At 37.6% G+C, this 22,246-nt stretch overlaps 1 protein-coding gene across 1 annotated transcript; it reads left to right on the top strand.

The window, feature by feature from the left end:
* Nucleotides 1-12,937: 12,937 nt before the first annotated feature.
* On the top strand, nucleotides 12,938-13,846 carry LOC123872089. The gene has a single exon (XM_045916219.1). It carries the CDS (start codon nucleotides 12,938-12,940, stop codon nucleotides 13,844-13,846), a length of 909 nt encoding a protein of 302 aa, XP_045772175.1.
* Nucleotides 13,847-22,246: the final 8,400 nt, after the last annotated feature.

The following is a 22,246-nucleotide window of genomic DNA, read 5'->3' as shown; positions in this document are numbered from 1 at the left end:
CGTCCACTGCTGGACGCATCTCTGTGCATCTGAGTGGATCTCTGGTCTGGTAGGGACTTTCACACGCCACTCTTGCGCTGGCTGAATTCACTATCTAACGGCTCCCTGCGACTTGCGAGTCGTTTGATGTGGTCTGTCCACGTATTGGGATATCTCACAAAGGTATAAAATTCGTCAACCAATATTATGGATGGTCTGTTTTGAGGTGAACGCACACTTATCCGAGCCAAACGCGTCGAACGAAACGAATTTTAGAATTCTGTATATGAAATCTCATGAAACCTCGCACACTTTCCGCGTCGAATCGTCCGAATCGGAAGAAGATTTCATATTATACAGAATTCTAAAATTCGTTTCGTTCAATTCGTTCGACTCGGATAAGTGTGCGTTCACCTTTAGGGATTTCCACAACTGTGCGGGAGAGGTGACAGTTTTCACAAGTTGATGAGTCACTGAACTCTTGGCCTCACTAGTAAGCGCTGTGGTCTTAATAGTGGGAGGTCCCGGGTTCGATTCCTGGCAGGGGTTTGGAATTTTATAAGTAATTCCTAAATTTCTGGTCTGATCTGGTGGGAGGCTTCGGCCGTGGCTAGCTACCACCCCTCCGGTAAAGCCGTGCTGCCAAGCGATTTAGTGTTCCGGTACGATGCCGTGTAGAAACCGAAGGAGTGTGGGTTTAATGAAAACTACCATACCCCTTCCAGGTTAGCCCGCTCCTGTTTTAGACAGCATCATCACTTACCACCATATGAGATTTCAGTCAAGGGATAAGTTGTGTCTGAATAAATAAAAATCCATGAGCTTTCGCGTCACATAATGAAACCCCTCCCGCACCGCTCCAACACCGCAGGAAGCTACTCAGTTATGCGTTACGCCTGTAATTAAGGGCAATATATTTATGAAAAGTGTTACAAAATATAAAGTTTCGCGGGAAATACGTACCGCTGCCCATTTCCATGTTAGCTTAATTTAAAACAGTTCACCACTTTAAACATTTGCTCTGCCGATGTACGCAGCGTGGCCGCTGAATAAATTTGCAATTTAAGCTCCGTGCTTTTATAAAGTTTTCATTACTTACTAGACTACTAGTAATAATGTGATATACCTACATAATATAACGAAGCGAAGAGATGGGAGATATACGATTTCCCATGTGTCGTGTCTGTCAAGAAACCTATAGGGTAGTTCCCATTGACCTACAATGATGAAATTTGGCAGGTAGGTAGGATCTTATAGCACTAATAAGGGAAAAATCCGAAAACCGTCAACTTGCGCTTCCCATCACAAAAAATAATAATAATGTTATTTTTTGTACGAGATGGTGCGAAACCCTGTGTGCGAGTCCAACTCGCCCTAGACCGGTTTTTTGGGTTCCGTATCTCAAGAGGAAAAACGAACCCTTATAGGATCACTTTGTTGTCTATCTGTCTGTCTGTCTGTCTGTCCGTCCGTCCGTCGTGTCTGTTAAGAAACCTATAGGGGAGGTACTTCCTGTTGAACTAGAATCATATTTGGCAGGTAGGTAGGTCTTATAGCACAAGTAAAAGAATAAATCTGAAAACCGTGAATTTGCGTTTATATCACAAAAAAATAATGTTACTTTTTGTAAAAGATGGTACGAAACCATTACTATGCGAGTCCTCGCCCTTGAACGATTTTTTGGAGTCATGTGCGTTTATGCTAAATTTTCCATCTTAGACTGCATCATTACTTACCACCAGGTGGTAAGAGCTAACGTAATGGAATAAAATATAAAAATTTACAGTAACCTTGTTTGACCTCCAGTGCAACACACGGGAATCCTGGCAAGAATTAGGTTAGTGAAATAACAACAGTGAGTTAGGGCTGGAAATAGAAAATACTTTGTCAGATTCCGTAACGGTATTGTGTATCGAACACTAGGTTGCAGTACAAAATGTAGGAAGAAGCGATATAATATTATTGAAGTGAAGCGATATATTAGTGAAGTGATATATTTTTAACCCCCGACCCAAAAAGAGGGGTGTTGTTTGACTAGTGTATCTGTGGCATCTTAGCTCCTAAACTAATTATCGGATTTTAATTTAGTTTTTTTTGTTTGAAAGGTGGCTTGATCGAGAGTGTTCTTAGCTATAATCCAAAAAAAATAGTTCAGCCGTTTGAAAGTTATCAGCTCTTTTCTAGTTACTGTAACCTTCACTTGTCAGGGGTGTTATAAATTTTTAATTTACACTTGTCGAACACTAGGTTGCAGTCTTAGGCGCGTTGGGCGATTTTGGGATGAGTAAAAACTTCAAGGTCACCATCATGCTAATGTCAGTGCTCGAAGTGCTATTTGATGCAAAAACTAAACTAATGTTAATGGTTTTAATTTACAAATTATGCATTTTAATTTTTATACTTCTCTTTGAAATAGGCCCTCGTCACTTGCGCGATACTGATTTCAGTTTTCGAGTTACTGCCGGAGTGGCGTTACTCTGATATAAAGGAAGTGTCCGCTAAAGCTTATGATTGCCCCGCTTAAGCTTGTGACTTGTAGCATCTTGAGACAGTATAAACAGTCGCGTCACGTGCGAACACGGCGGCTCTGTCACGCGGTGTCAACGATACTGATTTCAGTTTTCGAGTTACCGCCGGAGTGGCGTTACTCTGATATAAAGGAAGTGTCCGCTAAAGCTTATGACTGCCCCGCTTAAGCTTGTGACTTGTAGCATCTTGAGACAGTATTAACAGTCGCGTCACGTGCGAACACGGCGGCTCTGTCACGCGGTGTCAACGATACTGATTTCAGTTTTCGAGTTACCGCCGGAGTGGCGTTACTCTGATATAAAGGAAGTGTCCGCTAAAGCTTATGACTGCCCCGCTTAAGCTTGTGACTTGTAGCATCTTGAGACAGTATAAACAGTCGTGTCACGTGCGAACACGGCGGCTCTGTCACGCGGTGTCAACGATACTGATTTCAGTTTTCGAGTTACCGCCGGAGTGGCGTTACTCTGATATAAAGGAAGTGTCCGCTAAAGCTTATGATTGCCCCGCTTAAGCTTATGACTTATAGCATCTTGAGACAGTATAAACAGTCGGGTCACGTGCGAACACGGCGGCTCTGTCACGCGGTGTCAACGATACTGATTTCAGTTTTCGAGTTACCGCCGGAGTGGCGTTACTCTGATATAAAGGATTTCCGCGCGGTTATGTTTATATAACCGCCATAACAACTGTATGTGACGAGAAATTGAGATTCTTCGTGAGGCGAAAATGGAAAATGAAGCGAGAAATCTCTCTTTTAAATGAATTTATTACATTTACAGCTTCATTTTACGCTTAGCACAAACAGATATATGAATTTTCTGAAAAACCTTAAATTTCTAGCGACGATCCGACTGTTTCAATCGGTATTAGTGGTAATTTTGTACCTTTGGGTCAAAGTATGATAATATCACGGAATAATTAAAAGTACCAGCCAGGTATAGGTATAATATTAGGTAGGTACAAACTATCACAATACTTTGAAAGCTTTAGATTTTACTAGATTTCCCACGACTTAAACCATGTGGATTTAGGTTTTCATGGATCCCTTTCTTAGAAGGTGTCTTCGATGTTAGTATAGGATAGGGATAACCTATATAATATGCCGAATTTTAAGTTTCTAGACCCAGAGTTTTCAACTGTACTTTGAGTACTTTGATAATATGAATGTCAGTTTGTCCTTTTATAAGTAAGTATACAATAGTATATTTCATTACAAGTGTGGAAAGGCTGTCATTGCAAAGAGTTCCGACAAATGTCTACCCGAGCCGAGGCGTAGCCGAAGGCGAGGGTTGACATTCGGAACAAGTTGCAATGACGGTTTCGCACGTGTACTGAACGACTATTTTTAATACAGTTGCGAAAAAATGAAGCAATTTAATAAAATAATAAAAACACAATAAACTCAACTAACTTAATTTAATTTAAAACAACTTTATTGTTAACAGATAGAAAAAAACTAGTGTCGAAATTACTCATTTTGTGCAACAAACAACTCGCAAAGAAAATTTCTGAAAAATGGCACCAACTGTAGAATATAAGCAGAGTTTTTTTTTTCTTCACCCATTCTGGTAGGCAAAGGGAACTATGCCCATACAACCAATTCTTCAGTAGAAGTTTTTTATTAATATGAAATGAAAATGAAAAATGAGATGAAATGAAATGAAACCTAACCAAACTCATTCAATCAAATCATTAAATCTGATATTGAAACAAATTAGTAGCTTCTTTTTAGAAATATACGTATTTGCATGAATCATAAAAACTTCTATGAATTTTTTTAGTAAAAACTTCATGGTTGGTTTTTCTTTTTAATAGACATTATTTTGACAGTTGGGAAAGAAAACGCACGAGTGCGGGAAAGGTAAAAAAAAAGCACGAGTATGTAATAGCCCACATCCCGAACGCTATACGTCCCTGCAATACGCCACTTTTTGAGCAACTGTATTAAAAAGGAATATTTTGATCTGCCTTGTAGAATTCATATATTTTATAAAACTAGCAGCACTTACAAATAATATAAAGTCTTGGATTCGATAGTGCAATTTCATCGATATAAAGGATTTCCTGACGGTAATGTTTATGTAACCTCCATAACAACTGTATGTGACAAGAAACTGAGATGCTCCGTGAGACGGGAGGTAGAGAGAATAACTTTTGTTTCACATGAATTTATTACATTTACGAAATAAACGAACACAGCATCATTTTATTTAACTAAGGCCTATCCAACCAAGGTGTTACCAACATGGAATTTTATATCTAGGATAAAGTCGTACATTACTCTCAGATAACCTTTTCACTTCTTCCAAATACTTAAACCTAAGATAACTGACGAAATTTAGTACAGTTAGCTTACAACCTGGGGACGGATATAGGCTACTTTTTGTCCCGGAGAATCATCCTACGGGATATTTAAAACCTAAATCCAGGCTGACAAAGTCGCAAGCATACTCTATCCGGAAAAGTTACAGCATTAATTTAAGATGTTTTTGAAAACATGTTTTTTATTAGTCGGTGACTCAAAATGGTTGGCGCCCACTGAATTCAAATTCAAATTATTTTTATTCAAGTAAACTTTTACAAGTGCTTTCGAATCGTCAAAATAATCTACCACTGGTTCGGAATGCTGTTCCTACCGAGAAGAACCAGCAAGAAACTCGGCGGTTGCTCTTTTCAAATATTCAATTTACAATAATATGACTGAGATTTTGTCTCTACTACATATTTGTATGGGATCACGTAACAGAGAGAGCGCTATACTAACTCCTTTCCGTGGATAGATTAGATATAGTACATAATATATACAGAATGTAACAAACAAGTAAACAATCATATTAGTTCACAAAGTTCGGTTGGCGTCTAAACGAACTCGCGATCGGCGTATAACTAAACAACTAAAATTAAGTGTCATAACTCAATTATTTACTCAACATGGCGAAATGCGCCCCGTACTTAGGGCGTGCGTAGAGTAATATTCTACAGAGGTTTTACACTTGATAAACTCTCTCGATGAACCGTTACCGACGCTTTGTGACCTGTTTCCCCGCGCAAGATTAATTTGAGACTACATCTCAATTATTTGTTAAAATATTTCGATAATTCCTGCTTTTCTGAGTGATACTTACAGTACCTAAGTATATTCACACAAAAAATTAAAAGTTAAAACGTGATCCTTTAAGACACTGAAAAAATTTCTTAAGTGTTTAATTGCTCTTTTTAACAGCCTAAAAATCGTAAGGAGGCTTCTCTGATTTTATTTATTTACGTTCTCACTAGTACGGCATTCCGAACCAGTGGTAGATTATTTTGGCGATTCAAAAGCACTTGTAAAAATTTTATTTGAGTAAAAATCTAGTCTATTTTATTAGCATTCTCAAATGCAATGCTAATCTGCACTTTAAAACAAGTTTTTAACCATAATATCAGTAATTTGATCCTATTTAATTTTTTTAAGAAACTTTATAATCTAAACATATGATTTGATATTAATTTTCTCGTGTTTCTCGTTTTTAATACTTATTGTACAAATGTGAGAAAATTATTTTCAAGCAATGTGTGCGATTTTCTTTGTTGAATTTTAACAACAGCGCACATAAATTAATGTTTAAGAAAATTGTTTAAAGAAAATTCAGCTTATCTGGGGAGAAAATATTAAGGGCTCTGTTTAATATTACACTGTGACCATTACACACTGAATTCAGCTCAGCAGCACGCCCTCGTGTACTCTGTTCTATTGGCTTATTAATGAGGTCTAAGATTACGCCTAATGTATTGTTGCTTTCATGTTTGCAGCATTCATGATCAAGCTTTACCTTCTAGTTTTAGACAGTAGCATTTCAGAGTTATCTAGTCAAGACCGAAGTCACTTTTAGGATTCTGTACATATAAAGGAAAATAAAAAACTCTTTGAATAGGATCACTTCATTGTCTATCAAGACTTGAAACATTTTTTCTCAGAAATTCGTGGAGGTATCAATACATGTCTATAATCCCTTTAAGCTAAGAAAAAAAAACAGCTCGACTCGCACTTGACCGGTTTATTGACAAATATCAAAATCGCTAGTTAACTTATAAGGACAGAATATCAGAGATAGATTAGATTGATTTAATTTCAGACATACTTAAGAGGGGTCTCTCCGTCACTCGTTCCATACAAACGTAGTTCCAATTTAATTTGAATATTAAGCAACCAAAGTCCATGAAATGCAGACATATTCTAGAAACTAATAACTATGCCTGTGGTTTTCCAGATTTCTGTTAAAATATTCGGTTTCAAAGTTACGCGGTCTTAAAAATTCACATACAAATCTTTGAGCACCTGTAATTTTAAAACAACATATTTTTAGAAAAATCTAAAACACCACAGGCACAGATATTAGTTTCTAGAATATGTCTGCAAAATTTCATGGACTTTGGTTGCTTAGTATTCAAATGAAATTGGAACTACGATTGTATGAAACGAGTGGCGGAGCTCCCCTTTTAAGACGATCGCAGTCGGGTTTTAGTTTTCAAATTCTTAGATTATTATTTATTTCATCAGTTAAATCAAAGATCGTATTTATACCAATGTATTTCCAAGAGTATGTATTGAATAAACCAACAGGGTTAAATGTAGACACATCTGCGAGAATATTGCGGTGTGTTTTGATAGAACAAGAAATCATATCGCACGAGATGGTTATTGGTTTTGGTGGAGATTTTCCCTCTTCATAGCGATTGCTGGGAGCTGTAGCAAAACATTAATACTGAAATTGGTTCTATTCGTACATACCTACATCGTTCTACATACCGAAGGATCTGGGAGCCTACAAAACTGTGGCAGTATTATTCCAAGAAACCCCCTACATTATAATGATTAATATAGGACCTGCGCAATGAAGAATATGATACAGAGAGAGGGTTTGAAGGTTTAAAGAGTATAGTCCCTAAACTGAAAATTAATTTGGTGACTATAATTTGGAGTAAAATGGTGGTGGTCACCCTGTTTTTCATATAAATAATTGCCCCAATGTATAAAGATGACAATGTCAGAATTCCACCGAATTAAAAATGAGAATATAGTGGTTAAGACGAGGTATACATATAACACAGATCATACAGGTAGAGAATTATGAAGGTTTTAGTATCTGATAGTATGATGTAATTAACAAGAATAATCCTGCAATTTAAGTAAGCCACTCCAAGAATTCTGCATGCATATTAATACAACTGCAATGTATGTTTTCCTTAACGAGACTTAAAAAAAAATCATAAAAAGCTGCTACCACCCAAGTTCGAGTCGGACTCACACACGAAAGGTTCCGTATCATCGTAGCAACACTTTTTAGAAGTTACATGGCGGTCATTTTGAATATTTATTTTTAAAAAAATATTCAGAAATTTCCTTGAAGTTGAGTTAAAAACACAACAATAAAAGAAACATTAAAAATATTTTGATAGTTGTTATAGCGGCTATATAAACTACACATTCTGTGAAAATTTCAACTCTCTACCTATTACGGTTAATCAAGTACAGCCCACAGTCAGACAGAGTACAGACGGACGGAGAGCGGAAGCTTAGACGGACGGACAAGCTTAGAACAATAAAATTTTAATTTTTTTTAAGTAAAAGTAATATAAAAGGTCTCGTTCACACTCTTCGTATGCGGAACCCTGCAAGCGATACTTATAAAGGTAACACGTCCAAGTTAAAGCAAAATATCCTGGAGCATCCTCATGAATACATTCATGCGTTCGCTCCTGCAATTGTTGGTTTATGGTTTAAAATATACATTCGTATACGTCCCGCGCCGTGTAAACTGCAGCGGGGAGGAACGGCCGTGTATGTGGACAGTGCTGGCGTAAATCAACAGTAATCGTTTTACTGTTTGCCTAACTATACTAAACTGAAGCTCTACATATTGCTTTGTTCATCATCATCATCATCATCACTAACCGATAGACGTCCACGGCTAAACATAATTTGTAGGGACTTCCACATGAATTCAGTGACTCCCTGCGTTTGATTTTTACCCGACTGCGGCAAAGCCAAAAGGAACGGTTATGGTTTTAGCAGTCTATGTATGTATGTATGTACGAGTAAGTATGTATGTATCCAGATTCTGTGTGTTCCACCGTATAGTGTCTAAACTACTGGGCCGATTTTAATGAATAAGGAGTCAAATGATTCGTTGTATAGGTCCGGGTGACATAGGCTATATGACGAAAAAAATTTACCTAACGGATGTTACATCAAGTGGAGGTCTCCAAAAATTTTTTTTTGCTTTTGTATCGAGTGGGATGTCAAATGAAAGAGGAGAAAATTCTGAGCTCATGAATATACTCGTAAATCAAGCAACAGAAAAACAATTATAGTACTAATATTAATAATATAATATTAATATTATATCTAATATTAATAATATTATAGCATTTAAGAGGGCTCTTTCCGTCACTCGTTTCATACAATCGTAGTTCCAATTTCATTTGAATATTAAGCAACCAAAGTCCATGAAATCTTGCAGACATATTTTAGAAACTAATATCTATGTCTGTGGTTTTTTCAGATTTCTGTTAAAATATTCGGTTTCAAAGTTACGCGGTCTTAAAAAATTTCATACAAATCTTTGAGCCCCCTGTAATTTTAAAACTATATATTTTTAGAAAAATCTAAAACACCACAGACACAGATATTAGTTTCTAGAATATGTCTGCAAAATTTCATGGACTTTGGTTGCTTAATATTCAAATGAAATTGGAACTACGATTGTATGAAACGAGTGACGGAGCTCCCCTGTTAAGACGATCGCAGTCGGGTTTTAGTTTTCAAATTCTTAGATTATTATTTATTTCATCAGTTTAATCAAATCAATGAGGGAGTGCAAATACATATTTGATAAATTCTATAAATATTATCCTGGAAGCTACTAGGAATACACGAAGCGTCAAAATGTCGAATATTGGACGCTGCTCGCTACGTGGTATGCGCTGTCCAGACTCCAGACGTGATGTACATAGGATATTGCATTTATGGAATATTTTAAACTTGTATGTATCGTATCGTATGTTCCGTATATATACCGTATCCATCCATTTTAGATCCAGTTTAGACCTCCGTAAAACAACAGTATATCTGTATTGCAATACATAGTTATTTTCTTGTCTGAACATCACCTCTTAAGGTCTGATAAATATATCATCAGGACAATCATGGTAACTAAAGGGTAGTTTTGAATAATATGATATTCTGGTACTTTAGACCTGATAATTTTCAGACCACGATAGGATATGATTTACGGAATTTTATTTTAAGAAAAAAGAAACTTATTTTAAAGAAGAAACGACCTTACGACATAACAGTAATTTGCAATACTTTAACCATGTCGAACAAACTTTTAGTTTTACTTTTAGTTAGGGAACTTCTAACAAATGTTGAGGCTTCGACGTCACTGACAGGCAAATGTTAGTACATTTGAGGTTAGTGGCCCTAAAGTAGCCCTATTTTTAAAGAGGGGTGTTATAAGTTTGACGTGTGTATCTGTGTATCTGTGTATCTGTGTATCTGTGTATCTGTGTATCTGTCTGTGGCATCGTAGCGCCTAAACGAATGAACCGATTTTAATTTAGTTTTTTTTGTTTGAAAGGTGGCTTGATCGAGAGTGTTCTTAGCTATAATCTAAAAAAATTGGTTCAGCCGTTTAAGAGTTATCAGCTCTTTTCTAGTTTTCTTGTAGAAAAGAAGGTTAGATAACCGTTAGGTTCATAATATTATGTCAATAGACAAATGTCAAGCTGTCGAGATGGACGTTGCCTAAATACATAATTATTTATTAATTGAAAATGATGTTTTGGAAAACTCAGATACTTTGGATCGTCGGGGGTGTTATAAATTTTTAATTTACACTTGTTCATGATATCACATCACCCATAGCCTAATATTTATTTTGACATATCGTCGATTCAGGATCAAACCGAGAGTTCCCTCTCTCTAGTTCACTCTAACAGGGGCTTTAGGGGCAACAAATTTTTTACTGCAATGAAAACCCCCTGACTCCATTATTATTGGACCTCTTGACTCTACAAGTTTTCGCTCGCTATCAAATAAATTACCAAAGTGTGGTGAGAGAGCGATAGATCTTGTTACAATAATAGCCTGTGGCAATTCAAAATTGCCGTCGCATTCGAATAGCTCAGTTTCGGAAACCGTTCCACTACTCATGTTAGCCTAGTACTCGAGCCTGCATCGGTTACCACGGAAACTAAGCTTTTAGGGTTCCGTGTTCACTAGAAATGTTTATTATACTGTATGTAGTCATTATGAAGAGGGATGAGTGGAGACGCGTGGACGTGGCGCGAACGTACCTCAAGTCATTGCCTCAAGTCTCTTCCGTAGATCAAGTTAACCATAAAGAAGTACTTCTCAGGCAACTTGGATGTGGCGATGGTTTGACTGCATTACGTTAGAATGAATTAGAGTGTGAAAACTCTTGGGTTTGATCCTGAATCGACATCTGTCAAATATTACGCTAGGGGCACAGTTCACGACAGTTTGGGATTTTCTAACAAAACTGTCAAGTGTCAGCCGTCAAATGTTAATACATTTTGAAACTAGTTAACCCTTTTTTTTTTTTTTTTTTTTTTATCGCTGGGAAATGCTTTTACGCATCCCTCCCGGAAGCAGAGCTGATAACCCTCAGATAGCCCATTTTTTTATGATTCACGTCACCATAGCTTAATATATTTTGACATATCGTTGATTCAGGTGCTCGATTGCGGTAGAATGTCAGCTACAATGTCACGATCGCAATTGCCTCTGATTGGTTGACGCTCGCTCACTATTGGCTACAATACACTATTGCAACAAGAATACCATAAATTCAGCCAATCACATCCATTGCGATTATAATAGTGATTGATACAGGTTTTACGGCATCGAGTTACAGGTTCAAACCAAGAGTTCCTTCACTCTAGTTCACTCTGTCATTGTTTAAAAATATTTTTCGTCGGACTTAAGGCAAACTGAACCCTTGTACAAAATACTCATTTCAAAGTTTTAACTTCCTTTCAAACAATTCTTTTACAGTTAAAAAGGATATTTACTTCAACTGTTTGCCTGTGCTAAGTGCTGTCCCGATTAAGATGCATCTTCCGTGTCTAAATAAAAATACTAGAAACTCAGGCGTTTCCGAGTAAATGTCTAAGAAAAGAATAGTTCTATTTTAAGTAGGTAGGTACTTCAAGTTATTGTTGGGAGCTAAAGTTATCTTCTTGTGGATTTCCATCAACGATCTCTACTCGTGTGCACGTAGTGAATAATAATTTTTGATGTGAGTTTTTGATTGCTTATAAATTGAAGGTGCTATAAAAATAGTAGTCCAATTTGAAGTTGCAAATGCCATTTTGCGTAGTTTATAGACTAGACGAGATCCCCGCAAATAATCTATTTTATAGTCAGATTCTTATTCTGAACAATCCAACTAAACTATTGACCGATAGAAAGTCTGTAATTTGCGGGAGCTCTAAATACACAAGCCTGGCTTGGATCTTAGATAAGATTTTAGGGCCGGTTAGATTTTTGCACAGTTCGATTTTCAGGTTTTTTCACAGTGCACTCATTGCTGAGGATTGGACCCCTTCCATTGTCACACAATTTCTACCAAAAATTTTCACGCGAGTAAAATGCGGTGAATTCCCAGATCCTGCATACTTACGTAAGTCGTAATAACATCTTTCATTAAGTTTATCAAAAGTTTCCATCCTCGGTCTTGCTGTGTCACCTAGACCGCTAATAAACTTGGGAAGTCTTAAACTTAATTTAAAGCGGAGTTCAGGATGCTTAGTATGAGATATTACATCTCACCAACGTTGATGGGCTTTCGAAATACTTTATTTATGTTCTATTTCACGATGACCGCTCAGCCTTGGTTGTAGTAGTAAGTGTACCGATAAGCGTTAACGCATTTGTGTGCGAAACGTAAACCGCGTCGAAACTGGGTGCCATGCACACTATAATTATTTATTTGTTAATTAATTTATTTATTATTGGCCGGTATTTCGACGGCCATTACCGCGTAAACAAAACAAAAAGTTTGCTCCGTCGAAAATAATTATGTTTTAATGTTTTATGTGTTCAAATCAGTGCGGACTCGAAATAACTATGAACTACAATACTGGATAAAAGTGGGTGATACAGTGAAGGTACAGTTTTTATTAGATTTACTACTAAATTCAACAAAAATGTGTTTATAACGAACTTATTATTATTACCTAGTTACTGCATTCCTGACAAATCCAAATCCGTGGCAGGGCTCTCTACGCACACATAGACTGTTCCCCGTGAAGTTCGCAACCGCGTCGAGGTCATTCACCTTTTGCCTTTGCCTATTATTTTTACTGGTGATTTTTTATTTTTTTATTTTTTACGTAAATATTTTGTATAAAGAAGTTCATGATGTCTCAAAATTATGAAACATCTGAGGAGGATGAATTTATGAATGTGACTGTCCGTCCTTCAAGTAAAAAGGAGCATAAATCCTTCGAAGATGCAGACGATGACAGCTCGCCTAAATCTCTCGCACGTCAAGTCAAATTACTGGGAGAGCTGGTTACACGCGAAATGAGCTCAATGCGCCAAGAGCTCTCGCGGCTGAATTTGACCATCTCCGGTTTTGATAAGAGAGTGTCTAGTATTGAGGAGAGGCTGGACATTTTAGAGCAGAAGATTCTACCAGACAATAGAATGGAATTACAGGAAAGACTGGAAAAATTAGAAAAGAGATCCCCTGCGGAGGATAACAGTGTAGCTGAATCGGTAATTATCTCGCAACTGCGACTAGAGCTTAACGAACGTGAACAAGACAACATGTTAAACGATGTTGAAATCGCAGGGTTGGACGAGAAAAGCGGAGAGAGTACCATTAACATTGCCCTACTAGTTGCAAAAAAAATAGGGCTGAGTTTGGAGGAGCGTGATATCGTTAGTGCAGAGCGTTTGGGTCCTCGCCGAATCATCGCTGACGACGCGGCGGGGCAGCGGCGGCCGCCGCGCGCTATCGTCGTGCGCCTGGCGCGGCGCTCGGTGCGCGACGACCTGCTCCGCGCCGCGCGGGTGCGCCGTGGCGCTGACACTTCAGGGATTATCGAGGCAGTGCAATCTAAGCGTTTTTATGTAAATGAACGTCTTACAGCAGCCAACAAACACCTATTCTATAAGACGCGCGAACTGGGCCGTCGTGATGGTTGGCGATATGTCTGGACGAAGGATGGTCGCATTTACGCACGACGCAAAGATGGAAGTGAAGTGTGCCGTATACGCACTCCAAATGACATTACCAAGTTTTTTGGAAACGGAACAGTTTAATGTGTTTACTTTTAATTTCGTTATGTTTTATCATAGGACTTCTGAGAAACGACTGGTTTTTTGTAAGAAGCAATGATTTTTATGTTATTTATATCTTTTTAGTTTTGTTACAATTTAAAAAAGCCGATAGTAGATTAAGTTATATAGATATGATAGATATATTGTGTAGCTATAATTTTCTTATTGTTTTACGAGTATACTTTACATATATACGCATCTATACACATAAGCATAAATCAGTAATATATTATCTTACAAAACATAAAGCTACTACGTATTGCCTACATTATACATATTATAATATACTACTCTTTAATATATTATTATATATATACTATATTATTATAATAATGTTTCACGATTTTAATTTGAAAACTTTTACATGGATAAACCGATTTATTATGATTAGAATTAAAGTTTTGATATTTCGTATTTTTTTAATTTTAGACTTAAAATATATAAATAGAATTCGCAGTGCATAAATTATTAAAAGTTGGTTTCCTTAATGCTGGTTCCTTAGGAACTCGGCATGAGGAATTTGTAGTGGCTATGGATCGGTTTAACGTAGATATAATGGCGATTAATGAGACATGGCTGCGGGCGGACGAGGATGGGCGCGCGCCTTCTGTACCAGGATATCGTCTGCAACACGTACCACGTCCGGACACGGTGCGCGGGGGCCGCGGGGGAGGGGTCGGGTTCTACATCAAGCGAGGTTTAAATGTACGCACTTGTAAGGTGCCACGACATGACTCTGTTGAGCAAATGTGGATTAGTATAAAAATCAATGCATTAAGAATAGCAATTGGCACGGCGTACAGACCGCCATGGTTCGACACAGACGTCTTTCTTGATGTAATGGCCGAGAGTATTCAGTCTTTGTCGAGTTATGATAAAATTTGTGTCTTGGGGGATTTTAACATAAATTTCATAAGGAAAGGCGATGCTAAGACTAAAAAACTTATCTCATTTTTGGATACAGTTCAATTAACGCAAGTAGTTAACACTTCAACCCATTTTACAGAAAATAGTGAAACATTAATTGACATTATTTGTACCGATATTCCTGTAGTTAATGTTAGCGTTTGGCCTATACCCACATTAAGTAGTCATGCTTTTCTTGAGTGTACACTAAATCTCAAGAAAAAGAAAATTCCACCGAAGTTAGTAACTCACAGGTCACTACAGAATATACTTCCCGAGGCATTTAAAACGAATCTAGGTATGATCCCTTGGGCGTTACTAACATCTATGGATGACGTCAATTTAATGGTATCGTCTCTTAATAGTTCTCTTAAAGTTCTTTTCGACGTTCATGCTCCCAAGCGAACTAGATTGGCAAAGGATCGCAATGAGCCATGGATCACGTATACTGTAAAGCATATGATGAAACTGAGGGATGAAGCGCATCTGAAGTGGCGTGCCATGAAAACGGTCGGGAATAAAGAGAATTATTTACAGTATAAAAAATTAGTTTTTGAGGCATTAGATAGTGAAAAGAGCGCATACTTTACATATGACATAAATAATAAAATTAAATATCCTAAGGTCTTATGGAGTAATCTTAAAAGCTCTGTACTCCCTAAAAAAGGTAGAAATCTGCCTGCTCACCTTTGTCATCCTAATGAGATTAATAAACACTTCTTAGATATACCAGGCAGAAATGAAATGACTATATCTCAGCTTACTCTATACGAATTTGACAGGCTAACACCTACTACATTCACACTTTGCGCATCTAGTCAAGCGGAGATTTTTGAAATTATTAAGAATCTGCATTCTAATGCCGAGGGGACTGATGAGATAACACTTGACATGTTGTTAATGACCCTTCCACAAAGTCTTGGTGTCATCACCTCTATCGTCAATACATCAATAGAAACGTCGACTTTTCCTGATGCATGGAAAATAGCAGTTATTCGTCCTATCCCTAAAGTGGAAAGTCCAGTTAGTCTAAAAGACCTACGCCCAATCAGTATATTGCCTTGTGCATCGAAAATACTAGAAAAGGTGGTTTACTTACAGGTTTCTAAATATCTTGAGCGCAATAATTTATTACCAGAAATGCAATCAGGATTTAGGGCTGGAAGGGGAACGGTTACCGCGCTTTTGGATGTAACAGACAATATACTGACGGCTCTAGATAGAAAAATGTGTACCATATTAGTTTTATTAGATTTCTCGCGTGCGTTTGATACTATTAACACAACACTGCTATTATCCAAGTTATCGTTTTATGGCTTCGACATTAACACAGTTAAATGGTTCAATAGTTATTTGAGCAATAGAACGCAATATGTAGAAGTTACACAGGGTGATGGGAAGAAACAGAGTTCCTCTGTTGCAAATGTAAACAGAGGTGTCCCTCAAGGATCGATCTTAGGCCCACTTTTATTTATTCTGTATAGTGCCGATATTGTTAAAAATATAAAGAATTGTAAGTTTCATACATATGCGGATGATCTGCAGGTGTATATCTCGTTCGAACCGAGTGAGTACCAAATGGCAGTTCAGAGGGTCAATGAAGACCTTCAACGAATAGCAGATTGGTCAGATAAAAACTCACTGGTTCTTAATCCTAGCAAATCGAAACTTTTATTTTTTGGATCTAGGGCGCAATTAAATAAGATTAAATTTGAATCAGCTAGCGTATGTTTGAAGGGTAATAGTTTAGAGCGTGTGTTTGAAGCCCGAAACCTGGGTTTAACTATGGACTCAGATTTAAGGTTTGAGAAACACGTAGCTATGGTGGTACGCAACTGTTTTTATCGGTTAAAAATTCTATATAAGATTCGTAAGTACATCAGTCAAGAGGTTCGTACTCGCCTAGTTGAAAGTCTAGTTCTATCTAAACTGAACTATGCTGATGCAGTCTACGGGCCTCGACTATTAGCCAGGACAAGCAAACTCATCCAAAGGGTCCAGAATGCGTGTGCCCGTTTTTGTTTTAGTATCCCCCCTAGAACTCATGTGACACCATTTTTGAATAAGCACGGATTACTAAAGATGAAATCGAGGAGGAAGGTGCATCTCGCAACCTTACTCTTTGATGTATTCAAAAATGGTAAGCCACTATACATTTTTGAGAAATTAGTAAGAGCACATGAAGATAGGGATAATTTTAGAAGCACACGCGAAATCCTCAGTGTCCCCCGCCATTGCACTGCTGCTTTTAGGGGTAGCTTCAAGTACGCCGCAACCCGTTGCTGGAATAATATTCCTCCACCAATCCGGAATTCTCGTAGCAAAGCTAATTTTGTGTACAAATTGAAAAAGTTTATATTATTCAAGCAAATTGAGTTCGAAAATATTGCGGCTGAAACATCCATTATCTAGATTACTATTTTCTGCATACTTATTTATTCATGTATATTACATATATTATATTTCTATTATATAATATATAAGATTATAACTGTTTATTTATATATATGTATATATATACTTATATTATTAACTATTATTATTTATATATATTATATATATATATATATATATATATATATATTTATGTGTATACACGCATACTACACATATTGTGGTTAAAGTTATTTTGTAGAGGAGGTTAGGCAGGCGATGAAGAAAACACGAGGTCGAACTAGACGGAAACTATATATATTGCTTCACCACTTAGTTTAGGTACAATCTTATAGTTTGACACTTCGTAGGCTTCCAGAACGCCCTGTTCCAGCAGATGTGGATGCAGGAGTTCGTGCCACCTATGAAGGTTGGTAGGTTTCCGGAACGCCCCGTCCCAGCAGATGTGGATGCAGGGGTTCGTGCCACCTATGTCGTTGGTACTACTGAAACTAGCGTTTAACTCTGTCCCAACAGATGTGGATGCAGAGTTCGTAACTCGTTTGAGTACCGAGCGAAGGAATCCGGAACTGACTCGGAATTCATTAGGAATTGATTGGAATGATTTGATTAGAATTGCTTTTGAATTGATTGGATTGATTTTACAAACATATGCTAGCCGATATATACAACTGACCCGCGGCTCACGGTAACGCGAAGTACCGGGTAACTAGCGCCATCTAGTTCTCGGGTCGAGTACTAAAATCGGTGTTACAGTCTCCCCCTCTGTCTGCGAAGTCGTCCCGACGAGAGAGACAGGAAGTTGATTGTACGTAGTCGTTCTTTGGAGATCTTTCTCGATGGCATCGAGGAATTGTCGTTGTTAGCCTTGGTAAGAAATTATTCTCGTCCATCCAATCTCTTAAATCTTCGATCAGGCTTTGTGTTAACAAAGTGCTTATCCACCCTCCCCCTGCACTGAAACTGCTCCAAGGACAAAGTAGCTTGCTTCCCATTAGGATTGAACACGTTTTCGTTCTTGGTAAGAAAAAATTTGGGTGCGTCGCCATAATTTTCCAGCTTTCCATAGCATCTTCATATAGAGCATCTAGTACAGGATAATAATCATCAAAAAGTTCAAAGTGTTTCCTCTTCAGTGGGCTGAGTGTCAAAGAGATGAGCGGACTATAAGGTTAGTCTGACAGCGTATTTGTCTGACTGTCTTCATGAAGCGAAGGCGAAGATACTGGTTCCATTCTAACGAACGTATAGTGTCAACAGTGACATCAAGGTAGTTCAGAAACTCTCTTCACAGAGTTTGAAGATGTTGTGTGGATCCACGTCCACGGAGATACACGTTTCATCAAAGACTTCTTCGTCGTCCTTCATATGTCGCCTGTAGTCGCGTCGGCCGTTGCGTCGGATCGGCCCCACGTTGGGCGCCAATTTGTAAAGGCGTTGGACCAGCCGTACGTTGGATCGCCAATTTATTGAGGCGTTGGACCAGCCGCACGTTGGATCGCCAATTTGTAGAGGAGGTTAGGCAGGCGATGAAGAAAACACGAGGTCGAACTAGACGGAAACTATATATATTGCTTCACCACTTAGTTTAGGTACAATCTTATAGTTTGACACTTCGTAGGCTTCCAGAACGCCCTGTTCCAGCAGATGTGGATGCAGGAGTTCGTGCCACCTATGAAGGTTGGTAGGTTTCCGGAACGCCCCGTCCCAGCAGATGTGGATGCAGGGGTTCGTGCCACCTATGTCGTTGGTACTACTGAAACTAGCGTTTAACTCTGTCCCAACAGATGTGGATGCAGAGTTCGTAACTCGTTTGAGTACCGAGCGAAGGAATCCGGAACTGACTCGGAATTCATTAGGAATTGATTGGAATGATTTGATTAGAATTGCTTTTGAATTGATTGGATTGATTTTACAAACATATGCTAGCCGATATATACAACTGACCCGCGGCTCACGGTAACGCGAAGTACCGGGTAACTAGCGCCATCTAGTTCTCGGGTCGAGTACTAAAATCGGTGTTACAATTTTAAATTAAATTATTTTTTAATTTACTCACTGTTGTGACTGTGGCGTCACCCGGGTCACAGCTGAAAATCAGCGTCCTGCATATGATGCAGGACATAATGCTGAGCTGTACACCCATTTGGGGTGGTGTCACAGATGAAAATGTATATTTGTATACTTTGTTTTTATCTGTGACACCAACAACAAATAAATACATTTTCTTTCTTTCTTTCTTTCTATAACAATGTGTATGTGTGCACTCACATAAACATAGCCAAATAGAATACATCTACCGCTAAAGTAAAATAGTCCTTCATCATTATCATCATCAATAGATGGATGCCAATAGCTGAGCATAGGTGTTCCGTACGCCTCGGTCTAGCGCCGCCTAAATCCAACGGCTCCTCTTCCAACGCTGTACATTCCATATTCCATACAAGTTTGTCCAATCTACAGCCAGCGCTCTAAATGCAAACGTTGTAAAATTAAAATTTGTGATGCTGAATTATTGACTGTACAAGTGTAAATTAAAAATTTATAACACCCCCGACGATCCAAAGTATTTGAGTTTTCCAAAACATCATTTTGAAATAAATAATTATGTATTTAGGCAACGTCCATCTTGACAGCTTGACATTTGTCTATTGACATAATATTATGAACCTAACGGTTATCCAACCTCCTTTTCTACAAGAAAACTAGAAAAGAGCTGATAACTCTTAAACGGCTGAACCAATTTTTTTAGATTATAGCTAAGAACACTCTCGATCAAGCCACCTTTCAAACAAAAAAACTAAATTAAAATCGGTTCATTCGTTTAGGCGCTACGATGCCTCAGACAGATACACAGATACACAGATACACAGATACACACGTCAAACTTATAACACCCCTCTTTTTGGGTCGGGGGTTAAAAATAAGAATTTTAATGTATTCATTTTACTTTGACGTTATATTTCGATTTTATGAACGTTAGCGAGATGTAAAATCTCATACTAAGCATACTGATCTGAGTTTAATATGAAACGCCATTTATAGCCAGCTCCGTGTGAAATTAGATTGCCTTACTTTAATTGAAATCTTCACTCGAATGAAACTGAATTTCACTAATTTTATTTATCGACGACCCCTTGTCTTTTATGTCGCCCTTGCGTCCAGTTTTTTTTACAAAAAAAATTGATTAGACATAATGAAGAAAACTAAAATAAATACTAAAAAAAATTAAACACGACCGCCCGGACAAAAAAACGAACTAAATAGTAAAAATTTCACGGTTGAAATTGAAAATCCCAAGGACTAAGACAATTTAAATTCCCACAGAATAAAAACACAATAGAAATTCTATTGTTGACGGTGCCCCAAATTAATTTTACAATTTAATATTTGTTTTCTTTTTAAATTATTGTTCTATTTTTACTAAAATTTCGGACAAAGGCGCAATTGTTACCGAAAATTTGAATATTGTTACGCATTTTTCGAAATTCACAGCTCTACGATACGCTCTAAACGATTGGCTAGGTTTTTTTTAAAAAACGTTTGCTACTCGCCGCACTAGCAAAACACTGTTCATTGTTCTGTTTTTTTTTACAATTTTTTGCTTTTATACTTTTATATAGTAAAATTGCAACCGGCCGAAATTAATCCGTAATCAGTCGATACGCTACTGGACGAATCGGACTGTTTGGCATGCAGATAGCAATTGAGACCTAGACATCCGCAAAGAAAGGATTTTTGAAAATTTCAACCCTAAGGGGGTAAAATAGAGAGTAGTAAATTGTGTAGTCCACGCGGACGAAGTCGTGGTCATAAGCTAGGCAAAGATATTATAAAACTCAAAACTCATACAAATCAATCAACGTATTTATAAAAGTGAAAACAAATTCTTACGCTAGGGTGTATAATACATAAACACACATTCGATATAGATTACATACCTAACAAGTGGAAATTATAAAATAACACCCCCGACAAGTGAAGGTTACAGTAACTAGAAAAGAGCTGATAACTTTCAAACGGCTGAACCGATTTTCTTGGATTATAGCTAAAAACACTCTCGATCAAGCCACCTTACAAACAAGAAAATTAGATTAAAATCGGTTCATTAGTTTAGGAGCTACGATGACACAAACACACGTCAAACTTATAACACCTCTCTTTTTGGGTCGGGGGTTAAAAATGGTGGCGCGTTACCGTAGTTGCTAATAATAAACAAACGAATAACTTTGTATTATATTTGTTTGGCCTTTATATAATAGTCTAAGAGCTAAGACAATGACAGTCCCGTAGGAAAAATTGGGAACAGTAGCTTTTAAGTTGCCTCTAACGTCTCGACTTCTATTTTAAGTGTCCGAAAGTGCAATCTTTTTGGCATGCTCCTTCTGGTACCCGTTTTTTAAAAATCTGTATGTTTAAAAGGAAAAGCGGACTGACTGACTGACTGATCTATCAACGCACATCTCAAACTACTACACTGATCGGGCTGAAATTTGGAATACAGATAGCTAATATGACATAAACATCTGCTAAGAAGGGATTTTTGAAAATTTAATCCCTAAAAGGGTAAAACAGGGGTTTGAAATTTATGTAGTCCACGTATACGAAGTCGCGGGCATAAGCTAGGCTATATAAAACACTTGTCGTAACTGACTGACTGATCTATAAATGCACAGCCTAGACAGAAACTAGAAAATAACACGAGTAATATCAGAGTATTCCATGAGCATTCCTTAATTAATTTTAGACTTGCCTAACGTAAGCTTAAAAATCTATTAAAAGTATGTACTTAAAAAGCGCTTTATAAATTTTCACTTCTCATATTATACTCATAATGAATTCACTCGCTTTACTGGTGGTGGTTCAAACGTCACCCGCTTAGTTGGAGGGCAAAGGGGGAGTATTTCAAAGTCAAAGTCAAAATCATTTATTCAAAGTAGGTACAATTGTACTCCTTGTGATGGTCGAAATTGTTAAATTTGTACTATGGAGTGGTGATAATTAATTACGTAACTTAAAACCAAAGCTACGAGGGTTCCAAACGCGCTCAAGCTGAGAAGAGAGAGAGAGAGAGTATTAATC

Source organism: Maniola jurtina, chromosome 14 (genome assembly GCF_905333055.1).
Source record: "Maniola jurtina chromosome 14, ilManJurt1.1, whole genome shotgun sequence".
NCBI lineage: Eukaryota > Metazoa > Arthropoda > Insecta > Lepidoptera > Nymphalidae > Maniola > Maniola jurtina.
Note: the sequence above shows the minus strand (reverse complement) of the source record. Positions and strands in the feature narration are given on the sequence as shown.

Coding starts and splice junctions, on each gene's coding strand:
- LOC123872089 (XM_045916219.1), top strand. CDS start 12,938: ATGTCTCAAAATTATGAAACATCTGAGGAGGATGAATTTATGAATGTG.